Source organism: Schistocerca nitens, chromosome 2, assembly GCF_023898315.1.
Source record: "Schistocerca nitens isolate TAMUIC-IGC-003100 chromosome 2, iqSchNite1.1, whole genome shotgun sequence".
NCBI classification, from domain to species: Eukaryota; Metazoa; Arthropoda; class Insecta; order Orthoptera; family Acrididae; genus Schistocerca; species Schistocerca nitens.
This window is the reverse complement of record NC_064615.1, coordinates 493,149,675-493,162,790: the sequence shown is the minus strand read 5'-3', so window position 1 is coordinate 493,162,790 and position 13,116 is coordinate 493,149,675. Positions and strand designations below refer to the sequence as shown.

General features: G+C 38.0%; 1 protein-coding gene across 1 annotated transcript in view; it reads left to right on the top strand.

Annotated features, from left to right (window-relative positions):
* The first annotated feature begins 811 nt into the window (after window positions 1-811).
* LOC126236448 (uncharacterized) overlaps window positions 812-13,116 on the top strand; it is a 70,239-nt gene continuing 57,934 nt past the window's right edge. Inside the window, exons 1-4 of the mRNA XM_049945767.1 lie at window positions 812-1,165; window positions 1,998-2,238; window positions 7,225-7,390; window positions 7,473-7,606. Coding sequence (XP_049801724.1) covers window positions 1,038-1,165; window positions 1,998-2,238; window positions 7,225-7,390; window positions 7,473-7,606 — 669 coding nt within the window. The 5' untranslated portion in view covers window positions 812-1,037. The remainder of the gene's footprint in view (window positions 1,166-1,997; window positions 2,239-7,224; window positions 7,391-7,472; window positions 7,607-13,116) is intronic.

The window sequence follows — 13,116 nt, the reverse complement described above, 5'->3', positions numbered from 1 at the left end:
GACTAAATCATGAACCAGGCACCTACTCCATCACTATTTGTCCCTATAGCTGTTACGCGGTCATTGGATCCCAATCAATAAATGTCACTATTGAATCAGGCGGAGATACAGAGAACAATAACCAAGACAATAGCGCTGCCAGTTAGTTTTACGAATTAGTTTGCCAAGCGGCTGATCAACAATGATTGGAAGATTCTACTGACAATGTAGCTTGAAAGTTAGTTAAGAAAATGACAGTAGACTGTATGTACTTTCAATGAAATGTTATTATTTGTGTATAAAATAAATCAGAACTCTCTTACCTCAAAGTGGTTAATATCCGTTCTTCTGCACTGATACGTTCCCTCATTTGCATATTTCGCTGTGTTATGGCGGGAGAAATCAGTTGTACCAAATCACTGTATCAATGTTTACTCATTCTATAAAAACCAATGAGTGTCGAATCTGTTTGTTGTAGCTCCTTTGCTGCTACAAACAGCCTGCAGTTTATGTTTCTGTGAATGTATGGATGAACCCAGAATTTCCTTCTTTTTTTCATTCGTAAGTAATAATAATAGAGGACTACATCTCCTTGTGTGCTCGAATCTGTACTTGACATGTACTGTGTAATCAAAAGATGTTCAGGTACAACAAACAATACTCCTCCTCCACGCTCACAAATGGCAACAGCAGTTTCTCATTGCAGAGTTGCGCTGTGTGCGGAGCTGCGTTGCTAACCAGTCTACAACCAGACATCGCCGACCCATTTCTTTTCAGTCGCTGCATGTGCAGAAGGCCTAACTAGAATTTGCATTTGGTCTGAGATATTACATAGTGTGTTGCTCGTTAATCTTTGCAAACTGTTTGACAGCTGTCACATCGTAAGTTGTGACAACTGACCAGGAGTTTTGTGGTGCTGCTCGTTTATCACCTATACGAACTTGTCACAAATCCTTATTACTGTTGCTAATTAAGACAGCAGAACGCTTTGCAAAGTTTATCCTACGCCGGGCACAGCTAGATGTGTCTGGGGCGTACCTAATGCTCATTCGTGCAACATGGTAGCGGAACATAATACGACAACAGTAGCAGGAGAGAAAGACAGTAACATATTGTGTGGTTCAGACAATGCAGAATTCCATACAGGACATACATCGAAATCAATATTTGATGTTGTAAGATCTGGGTGAGTATATAAGCAAGTGTAATGATGTTTCGTGAATCCGAAAGTTGACAGAGTTATCTCTGCACCATGTTTCATTGCACATTCGGTAGTAATGTTCAGTATATACCGCCATGAAGAAGACTCTTGCGGAACAAGTCGAACTATACTTTTACAAAAAATAATAAAGTGGTAGTCTTTTTAACCGCCCGTAGATCATTAATAAAACCAGACAATTAGCACTCTAGACACGGATTCGGGAGAAAGACGGCTCAAATCCCCGTCCGGCCTTCTATATTCAGGTGATATCCCCAAATCGTTCCAGACAAATGCCAGAATGGTTCCGTTGGAAAGGGTACAGTCTATTTCCTTCCCCGTAATTTCGTATTCCGAGCAAACTTCTCCAATGACCGGGCTGTCGGCAGGACTTTAAACAGTTATACAATCTTCCTTCGGACATTGCTTATATTGAAAAAGGAAGTGGCTTAGAGAGTTCTGATCATTTTGCAATGTTGCGTACAGAGTTTGTTTTATTGTAAAAGAGGTCCACAATCTATAAAAAGTACTTGTAAAGTGTTAGATTGTATAATATCTTGCTTTCACATTTAAGTGCATTCTAAAATCAATGAGTCAAGAGACACATTACAAAAACTAGGATGGAAAGAAGATAAAAGTAGTTAGGAAAGAAATTAGGTTTGATTTATTGTGTATTATATTGTGATAGTGTTCAATAATCGTTGACATTTGGTCTCAAAGCACTGCATTTATTTCCTGTTTTGCTTGCATTTCCTTACTATTATGAATGCATTTATAATTGAAAGAAATAAATATGAAATTATTTATTTATTTTTTTCAGTGATGTCAGTGATATAGAGTCCTTAGTTGAGAAGCTGGGTCCAGAGGCACTGAGTACGCGAGATGAATGGGGATACACACCTGCTCACTGGGCTGCTCTGGATGGCAATGTTGAAGTCATGCGTTATCTTGTTGAGCGATCAGCTCCTGTAGATCTGTCATGCCTTGGGACACAAGGCCCCAGACCAATTCATTGGGCCTGCAGAAAGGGTCATGCTGCTGTCGTGCAAGTACTCCTGCAAGTGAGTAATATGTGCCCACCACTTTAAAGTCCAGCTGCAATTTCAGTTGATATCCTTCTCAGTGGAGATACGTAATACCAAATGAGTTGGTACAATGATGAAAACTCTTAAATAAGAGGAGCAATGTCTTAACACCTGTGTGGAAATTCTGTCATGTGGTTTCTGTACAAGTTGGAAATAGCCATTTGCTCTGTATATTTTCCCCCAGCTACCTTCAGAATTTCAAAGAATATGTTCCAGATAACACTGTCAAAAGCTTTCTTAGCCTGCGAATGTTATATATGTGGAATAGTTTTGTCATATCTAGCTCTCCCAAGAATATCAGTATTTCTGATGAAATGTCTTGTCCTCCAGGTTCTTGTCTCGACTTAGCACTTTTAGTGCTTTGTCAATTCTTCTTGCAGTATTATATCTCCCACCTCAACTTACCTACATCCTCCTAGCTTTCTACAATACTACCTTCAAGTTTGTTTCCCTTGTATAGACCCTCTACATACTTCCTCCCCCTTCCGGCTTTCCTTCCTTTGCTTAATACTGGTTTTCCATCTGAGCCCTTAATATTCATACAGTTGCTTCTCTTTTCTCCAAAGGCCTCTTTAATTTTCCTGTAGGTGGTATCCATCTTTCTTCTAGTGAAATATGCTTCTTAATACTTACATTTGTTCTATAGCTGTTTGTGCTTAGACATTTTACACTTCCTGTCACTCTAATTTTTTAGACATTTGTATTCCCTTTCATCTTCTTCATTTGTTGCATTTTTATATTTTTTTCTATCAATAAATTCAATACCGCCTATAGTATTCATGGACTTCTACTAGGGCTTGTCTTTGTGCCCATTTGATCCTCTGGTGCGTTCACTTTGTCATCTCTCAGAGCTATACGAGGTCTTACTAAAAAGTATCCGACCTTTCATTTTCCCATGCAAAAAAGAGACGATACCGTGGCGCCACTGTACGCAGTAAAGGAAGAGACTTTTATGCGCATGTGTGAATTTTGTCCCCGCCTTCCAATGCGTCAGTCACTGCCTGTCGGTCGCTGAGTGAAGTGCTACACAATGTGTTCGTCGGTTACAGATTCTCTCAAGATGACTGAACGTGTTGAGCAAAGACACTGCATCAAATTTTGTCAAAAGCTTGGTGATTTTGAAAGCGAAACAATTCGTAAGAGTCAGCTGGTATTTGGAGAACGATGGATGTAACACAAATTAAGGGGTGGTTCAACCGATTCAAAAATGGCGACATCAATGGAGAGTGACCAGCGTTCTGGCAGGCCCCAAACTGCCTGGAGTGCAGTTGTTGAGAAAGTGCAAAATTTGGTGATGGCAGATTGTCGTTTGATCGCGTGGGAGATTACCCAAGAGGTTAGAGTACATAAAGATTCTGTTCATGCAATTTTGCATGATGATTTGAACATGCATCAAGTGGCTGCGAAATTCATGCCCAACTTGTTGTCACTGGAACAAAAAGACATCCGTTATGACGTTGCACAGGACTTCTGGACACCACCAAGACTGATCCTGGGTTTCTGAACACTGTGATAACTGGAGATGAGTCATGGGTGTACAGGTATGACCCAGAAACAAAAAACGTGTAATCGCAACGGAAGCATCCCGAGTCTCCAAGGCCGAAGGAAGTGTGGCAGGTGTGAAGCAAAATCAAGGTGATGCTGACTGTCTTCTTTGATGTCCATGGAATTGTGTATCACGACGGCAAAAAACTGGCAACTGAATCACAATGCCCCCCACACATTCATCCCACTTGATCCAAAATTTCTTGGCCAGACATGGAATTACAGTCCCCTACTCTCCAGACATGGCTCCTTGTGAATTCTGGTTGTTTTCAGAATTGAAGGCGCCACTGAAAGGATCCTGTTTTGAGAACAGAGAAAAGATAATGTGGAACACGATGACGGAGCTGAAAATCGTTATACAAGGAGACTTCCAGAGGTTTTTTCAGGAGTGGAAGGATTGGTGGGCTAAGTGTGTGCCAGCACAATGGGCCTACTTAGAAGAGGATTAGGATCCCAACCCTGTCATGTATTAGAAATATTTTTTCTGGCCGAGGTCGGATACTTTTTAGACAGGCCTAGTACATTTGTCTTCTACTGTATTCCTTTCACTGTTTGTCAGTTGCTGCCTAATGCTACCTCCAAAACTCTAGACAGCCTCTGGTTCTTTCAACTCATACAGACCCCATCTTAATTTCTAACGTTTTGCAATTTCTTCAGTTTTTATCTACAGTTCGTTACCAGTAAACTGTGATCAGACTCCATATTTGCTTATATAATCAGTCTGAAACCTTGTCTCCATGTCTCTTCCATGTATGTACATCCTTCTTTTTATGATTCTTAAAGCAAGTGTTAGTGAGGAATTAATCCCCATCTGTGCAGAAGTCTGCCGGGTGGTTTATTCTTTCATTTCTTTCTCCCAGTTCATATCTTACTACTGTTTTTCCTTCTCTTCGAATGTCACCCAGGTTCCCTGGAACTGCAGCTACATGATGTTGGAGAGAAGGTAATGGAAGAGATTGTTAATAGTGTTTTTGAGATAATTATTAAGTAGTTCTATAAAAATGGACACTCCTTATGTATTGAGAAAACGTATTAGGCCTATATTCAGTTCTGTGCAACAAATAGTCATACCAACAACTGATGTAGCACGTGAACAGGAATCAGTAAATGGGATAGAATGCTCACAGTGTTTGGGTATAAATATTGATGAGGTACTGTTTATTACTGATCTACAGATGATACAAACATTGCAATAAATAGTAAATAAGTGTAGTCTTAGAAAGATCGGTTAATGAAATTTTCAGGGTCATTAATAAATGGTTCTTTGCCAGTTTCGTGTAACTAAACTATGAAAAAACACATTAACTGTAATTCAGAACTTGTAAGTTGTGTTCTGCCAGTATACACCTAAAGTATGATGACCAACAGGTAAAAGAAGTGGACATTGTTAAATTCTTGAGATTAGGCCTAGAGCTTGATAATATATTCAACTGCTGAAGCACCTAAACAGATCGTTATTTGCAATTCGAATGTTGTCAGATATAGGGGAAATAAAAATGAGAAAGCTGACATACTGTGCTTACCTTCATTACATAATTCATATGGGATTATTTCGTAGCGTAACTCAACAAGTATCCCAGGTACAAAAGTGTGTAATAAGAATTATTTGTGGTGTGAACTCGAACATCTCACAGAGGCCTGTTTAGGGAACTAGGGATACTGACTACTGCTTCCCAATATCTTTATTCCATAATGAAATTTGTCATTAAAATATATATCTCTTTTTCAAATCAACAGATCATGGAATCAATACTAAAATGTAGCTCTTTTTCAAACCAGCAGCTCATGGAATCAATATTAGAAATAAGAAAAATGAAACTTCCTGGCAGATTAAAACTGTGTGCCGAACCGAGACGCTAACTCGGGACCTTTGCCTTTTGCAGACAAGTGCCCTACCGACTGAGCTACCCAAGCACGACTCGTGCCCCGTCCTCACAGCTTTAATTCCGTCAGTACCTCGTCTCCTACCTTCCAAACTTCACAGAAGCTCTGCTGCGAACCTTGCAGATCTTCAAAGCGATTTACTTTTGTTCAAAAAGGTGTCCATTATTCAGGAACATACATTTTCAGTAGCTTGCCAGTGGCTTCATTCTATTTGGGATCTGTGGAAGGTGCACTAGCATATTTGTTTTTCATTGTAAATATTTATTGTGCATTCTTGTTCTTCTGTAATGTTCCACATCCTGGAGGATGTCCTCACTATGGATCAAATGGAACGAAAAGTACATCTAATGTAATCTAATCATCTTATCTAAATTGAGCAGTTCAAACAAATAGGTTCAACTACTTTTGTTCATTGTAGAATTGATAGCCTTGGAAACAAATCAGCCTTGTAATATATTTTACATATTTCCACCCAGTGATGTCGTATGGAATTAATTTTCTGGGATAGCTCATCATGTAGAAATAATGATCTTCGTTACCCATTATTAAAGCTGTCAGTGTTGCAGAAAGGAATTCAATATGTAACAACAAAAATTTGCTCAGTGACATAAAATGTCTGATAGGTAGCAAAGTGAGTTTTAAATATAACATAAAATCATCTCTTTGGGACAACTCTTTCCATTCCATATCCAGACTTTAAGAACTGGCTGCCTGTTAAAAACATTTAGCTTGTAAGTGTAGTTGCCTGAGTAGGACTGAAAGCTATGTTCATCAGTAAAGCTTACTTTTTAGACAGGCCTATGATCTATGAAACATATAATTAACTCCGTGAGAGGCCCACATTGCAGCCATTCAGAAGCACCGTGTCTCTGGAAGTCTTCACACAGTTTCTTGTTTTGGTGTTGCTATGTTACGTCAGTTCTGTTAGTTCTGTTGGTATTGAATTTTTTCACTTCTCATGCTCTTGTTCACTTTACTTAAACCAGCTTGTTAAAGTGGTTGCTTGGGTTTATGGTATGTATGTTCCAACTCATCTTTCCTCCTGGTGGATTTCATCCCTCAGTATTATAGAGACTGTTTTAGTTTGGAAGAATTTATATCTTCAGAACAACTTAGACTTTATGAAATTAGATTAGTCTTCAGTGCTTGTAATTTGTTTATTGTGTAACAAACAAAATCATCAAGTACTGGAACCCAACTTTTCAGAATGAGAGGGGGGAAAAAAACACATACACACAACTTTTCTAGTCAATGAAATGTTTATGGTGCGCAAGAAACTGCCAAGCAGGAGCAGGGTGATTCACTAACAGGCCCTTCCTTTTTCCCCCTTGATCAAGAGTTCAACTTCTGTTAGTTTCATTCTATGAGGTACTTTGCTTTGCTACATACTCGGAAAGAAATAATACATGTAGATGATTAACCATTTTAAAGGCTTTTAGTTTTTGCTATTGGTGTAATTTTTCAGGTTTCTGACATTGGTAACTGAATGTTTTTTGTTAAGTGAATTGTGGTCCAAAATTTTTCCTGTTTCAGGCGGGAGTTGCTGTTAATGCAGCAGACTTCAAAGGTCTCACTCCTCTGATGACGGCGTGTATGTTTGGTCGCTCAGCAACAGCAACTTATTTACTTGGGATGGGTGCACTGAATCACCTGACAGACATTAACGGTGACACTGCTTTGCATTGGGCAGCTTATAAAGGTATTCATTTATAATAAGATTCTCACAGACAGCTGTATTCTGCAATTAATTAAATGCTAAGACAAGTCCCACTGGTTTTCAGGTCATGCTGATCTCATACGTCTGTTGATGCACTCAGGTGTTGATCTACAAAAACCTGACAATTTTGGTTCAACTCCTCTTCATTTAGCTTGTTTATCAGGAAGTGTAACATGTGTGAAACTTCTCTGTGAAAAGGTATGTTAGATCCTTTCATTGCAAAGGTTACAGGATGTGTTCAGGTGTTTAATGGATAGACATTAAATGTTGTTTGGCAAGTCACTCATTTTATTTCATAGTAATGGTGGGGCAGATCACTAATCACATTAAAGACAAAAAATGTGAATCGCTGATCAAACTAAAATATAAAATAAAAAAATCAATATCCAGAGGTCAGGAAATGTGGAGGAGCAAGGGAATGGAAAGGGCCAAGGTAGGACAGGAGATAAATTTTAAATCCTGGATAATGGAAAGATGATAGGATTTGATGGAGGGGCAGTTGCCATTTGTGCACTTAAAGGGGCAGAGCATAGTTTTTACTATTCCTTTTACATTTGAGAAGCTATACATGCTCATTGGGTCCTACTAAATGATTTGATCTGGCAGTATTGGCTGTCTGTGTGTTATGGCAGGGATCATGATTGATTTGTATCAGCAGTCCTCTAAATTTTGTAAATTCTGGGTCTACTTCACCATTAACTGTATGATACTACAGTGGGTCATGGTGTTCCACATATAATGTAGAGCTGAGTTCAAACATCTCGATGACAGGGCTTGTACAATCCTTAATTTAAAAAAAACTCTGCATCTAGATGTGTATTGCATACTAATCCAGTGTGTTTCTGTTGTAGCTAAACAGTAATTCGCAAGAAACGCATGGGGCACCTGCTGTACCTAAGGTCTAGCAAACTTACCCGTGCAAAGGGATAGTGTCTGCCTGAGCTGCATAGGTCACTAGCCTTAAAAGTTAACAAAACAATTCTCAATTTGCAAATAAAAACAACTGGGATGGGTGTTCTACCAGGGGATAATAACACCCAAACTCAGACACATAGTCAACTTGATCAAGCTTCCAAGAGTGATGGTAACAAACTGTGTCTAATAATTCAGAAAGTATAAAAAGTTATAACATATAGAAAAGGATGTCTTGAAATTTAAATTCATGTGGGATAGATTTACTGTTTTCTATCTTCTGTGACAAATGTCACCAGAACTTATTTCCTGCATCTTTGGCTTGGAGGAGTGGCTGTCACTGGGTTGTTAAGATCTTTGTCTTCTCCTAAAATAGCAAGAGACTTTATGTAAGTAAACTATTTTGGTGTAATTCAAATGTGTGTATTATCAATTTATATACTAATATCCAGAGATTCCAACAAGATTTGAGTTTACAAGCTTTTCTTACTTGCTGGCTAAAACATCCCTTGCAGTGAACCTTCTATTACTATTGTTGAAATGTGAGAAATGTAGAGGATAAGTGGTGGACAGACAAGAGTTGAAAGTTGTAGGGGAATAGATTAAAACCCAAGGGGGTATTCAGATTTAACTGTACTGCAATTTCCTTAAATCATTCCATTTGAGTATCAGGACTGTTCCCTCTGTGTGGCTACAACTAGTACTTTCCATCAACATTGTCAGAACTGAACTAATATGCCAGTAGTATCTGGAACCCCCTTGAGGTGAGGGGTTGCTACATTGATACTGCACTTGTGTTAATAAGAAATGGGGTTTAGATCTCAGACCATTCTGGTGTGTGTGTGCGCGCGCGCACACACACACACACGCGCACACGCGCACACACACACACACGCGCACACGCGCGCACACACACACACGCGCGCACACACACACACACACACACACACACACACACACACACACACACACACACACACACACAGCTGTTGTTGAAGTGTCTACTTTATAAATTTCTCTTCAAATATTGATTCAAACAGTGTCCAGAATTTAAAGAACTTAGTATCTACATTGCCTTCCTTACACTCATCATCTCATGTTTGATTTACCAATTTTTTTTTTTTTTCTTTCCGATATTAGTGATCAGAAAAGTCAGTATCTCTTGTAAATACTTTACAGTTTCCGCTGAAAATATGTGGAAATACTTGGCCTAAGTTATTAATTTCATCTTCAATGCCTGTGTATTTATTCATGTCTCCACATACTGTTACATTAGTTTTGGGAACCAAGACTCGATTTAATTTGTTGAAAAGTGTTCAAGTTACCAGTAGGTGAGCAATACATGCACAGAATGATTAACGTTTTTTTAATGCATAACTTTGTTAGTTCAGTGGCTGTCATTTCAAAATGTTTATCTACACTCATTGTCATAAGATTTTCTTAAGCTTTAAAATCTGTGCCACTTCTGCATAATTATATGGTCCCTTACCATTTAGGGAAGTTCTGCAATAGCAACTTGAACATTAATATAATGATTGCACTATATCCTGTATTTGTGTCCACACCAGTGCTCTGAAATGAACACACTGTAATTAAACTTTAAGTTGGTGTACTTTATTTTTAATAAACTGCATACTTAATAAAGAATAGATAGTTCTGAGTAGATTTTTGTTCTGTGACTCTTATGTTTTCTCTGCACATTACTGGTTCCCTGAAATTATGAGAAATCAGCCATAACCAAATTTTATCTGCTGCTAATATTTCAGCTGTAAATTCTTCAACCATCTAAGGAATTCTGAACAGACTGATAGTAAAGTGCTCCTCATGAAATGTAATAAAGCATCTCAACTTCCACAGTATCTTAAGCAAAAATCAGTTTAGTTTTCGTGCTGGTCTTTGTACTGAACAGGCAATATTCTCTTTCAGCAACCAAGTTTTGGAAACCATTAACAAAAAAAAATGTCTCCAGTGGATATTTTTTGTGATCTTACAAAAGCCTTGGACTGTGTAAACCTCAAAATTCAACTGAAAAAGGTGGAATACTGTAGTTTAGGTGGTACTGTTGGCTTGTGGCTACAATCATATCTAAAGGATCGGAAGCAGACTGTAATGCTAAATGGCTCTTCTGGAGAACCTGCCTCATCTGAGTGGGGCATGATAACGTGTGGTGTGCCTCAAGGCTCCGTTTTGGGCCCACTGCTATTCCTCATCTTCATTAATGATCTTCCACTTTGATCTGAGACAAACAGCAAATTTACCCTGTTCGCTGATTATAGCACAATTCTAATTGACGATTTGATAGATCACAATCTCGAACAAACTACAAATACTGTTTTTAATGACATCTTAAGTTGGTTCTCCTCAAATAGTCTCTCACTCATTGCAAATAAAACTCATTATATGAGGTTCCATACATCACAAAGTAATCTCGATGCAATTAACATAAAATGTAGAGATCAACCAATACTGAATGTTGAAGATAAAAAATTCCTGGGTGCTTATATAGACAGCAAATGTAATTGGTCAGTTCACATTATTCATCTATGTAAAAAACTTAGCTCAGCAACATTTGCATTACGGGTAATTTCGTCAGTGGCTGAAGTTGACGCCATCGAGGTTGCCTACTTCCACTCATTGATGTCACATGCTATCATATTCTGGGGAACCAACCACTTGCAAAAAAAGTTTTCATCGTCCAAAAAAAAGCAATCAGAATAATGTGTGGGGTCCATCAAAGACATTCTTGCAGGCACTTGTTTCGAAAGATAGGTAGCCTAACAACTGCTTCACAGTATATTTTTTACTTGCTGACCTTTGTGTGCAAAAATTATTCTATCTACCAAGACAACCGTAAATCCCATGGCTATAACACCTGAAACAAAAACAATGTCCGTGTCGAAATGAAACATCTCACTCTGGTAAAAAAAGTTTACTACTCCAGCATTAAGCTGTTCAATTCTCTCCCACTACAAATCAAATGTGTTCACACAGAACTGCCAAAATTTAAACAAGTTCTCAAAGATTACCTGACAGAAATTTTTTTATACTGTGGATGGATATTTGAAAGAAAATGTATACCATCACTAAACTTATTGTGTCTAGAACTAGTTCAGTTGATTTTATTGAGCATTTGAGCATTATCACACTTTTTGTAACAACAGATTGGCTATACCTGTATTTATTCAGAATAGATAATTCTTTATTAAGTATGCATTTTATTAAAAATAAAGTACACCAACTTAAAGTTTAATTACAGTGTGTTCATTTCAGAGCACCGGTGTGGACACTGAAATACAGTATATAGTGCAATCCTTATATTAATGTTCAAGTAGGCCTAATATCTGATTTAACATTGTGCTCTTATTTATAACCTTTATTTGAAACTCCTTTTTCTGTTAAATGGTTGTTACGTTATCTAGCTGACATTGTGTCTGTTACTGTATTTATCAGGCAATCACCATTGACAGTTGCACTGAACATTTATACAAGACAAATAACAAATGAAACCATCAACACATTTTTAAAATTACCACGCATCTTTAAAATTACTGTTTAGATGAGAGCAAGTTACTTTAAAATTTAAACATTCATAAACCACGGCACTTATGGCCTATTACACATTTAGTGAATTACTCAAAAACTATGATCAACCTGAAGAACAATTTACTGAACTTTAATGAGAAAAGTAGTCTTTTTTTACTGCAGTGATTGGTATTATCAAAGTCATTCAGAGTACAGGGCAGCAACAAATCAGATACCATGGCACACAACCACGTTACCTAAATGGTAGGCACCCTACAATGTAGGATATAAAACATAAAATTTCATGTGACCAAGCAAACTCATGGGATTCAACAAACTACGCCCAGAAGTAGACAACAGCTCACTCAGCTGTTTCCAATACAGGCTCGGCATGGACCCCCAAATGGGAGCAGCAAGTCACGAATAGGCACGAAAAATCCCAGAACTAGTGGGTATGTACAACAGACTGACATATGCCTTAAGTAACTAGAAACACAATAATTCATTACAGCACTTCATCTGTAGAATTAATCAACCTATTAATGAATGTCAGCTAAGCAGTACAAATCTATTATTTTATGTGCGTAAGGCCAATTATACATTAAGCTGTGAGCGAACTAGATACATGGCCAGCTGGCACGCACAGGCAAAGGGGGCAGAAAATACACAACCCACGACCCTGCATCTGGTACCAAGACAAATGGCAGAAGTCCCAATAAAATGCAATCAAAATGCAAGAAACTAGCGTGCAGGTGCAAAACACAAAGCAACTTAAAGCAATCAGAATTAATTACAATATCCACATACTGTCATTGAAGGAATTCTTGTACTTTCATTAATAGAATCAGTTTCAAACTATTTAAACACACAATAACAAGTGGCCTCTCAGTAACTTGTAAGAGTCTATGAAACCACTCATTTAGAATTAGATATGTCTCTCACACACTGTTACTTCAGATAGAAACTTAACAGTAATGTTATTGCAATTCACGGCAAAATATACCCAGGGAAAATTTTATCCATGTAATCCATAACAATTGGCCAGCTTAACTTCGGCACGTGATATAAATACAATAACCAGGCGGCACTTGGACAAGAACCAGCCAAACTGTTTTCAATGATGGTTAAACACTGACACAGTAGCAATATACAAACAGAATGTATCAGCACTCCAGGCCCTAGTGATTCTTAATCATTACGTCACATACAGCTCTCACTAGGACATTGCGTACTAAGCAAGTTGAAATTAAACACATTCGAGGGCAGACTCAGTA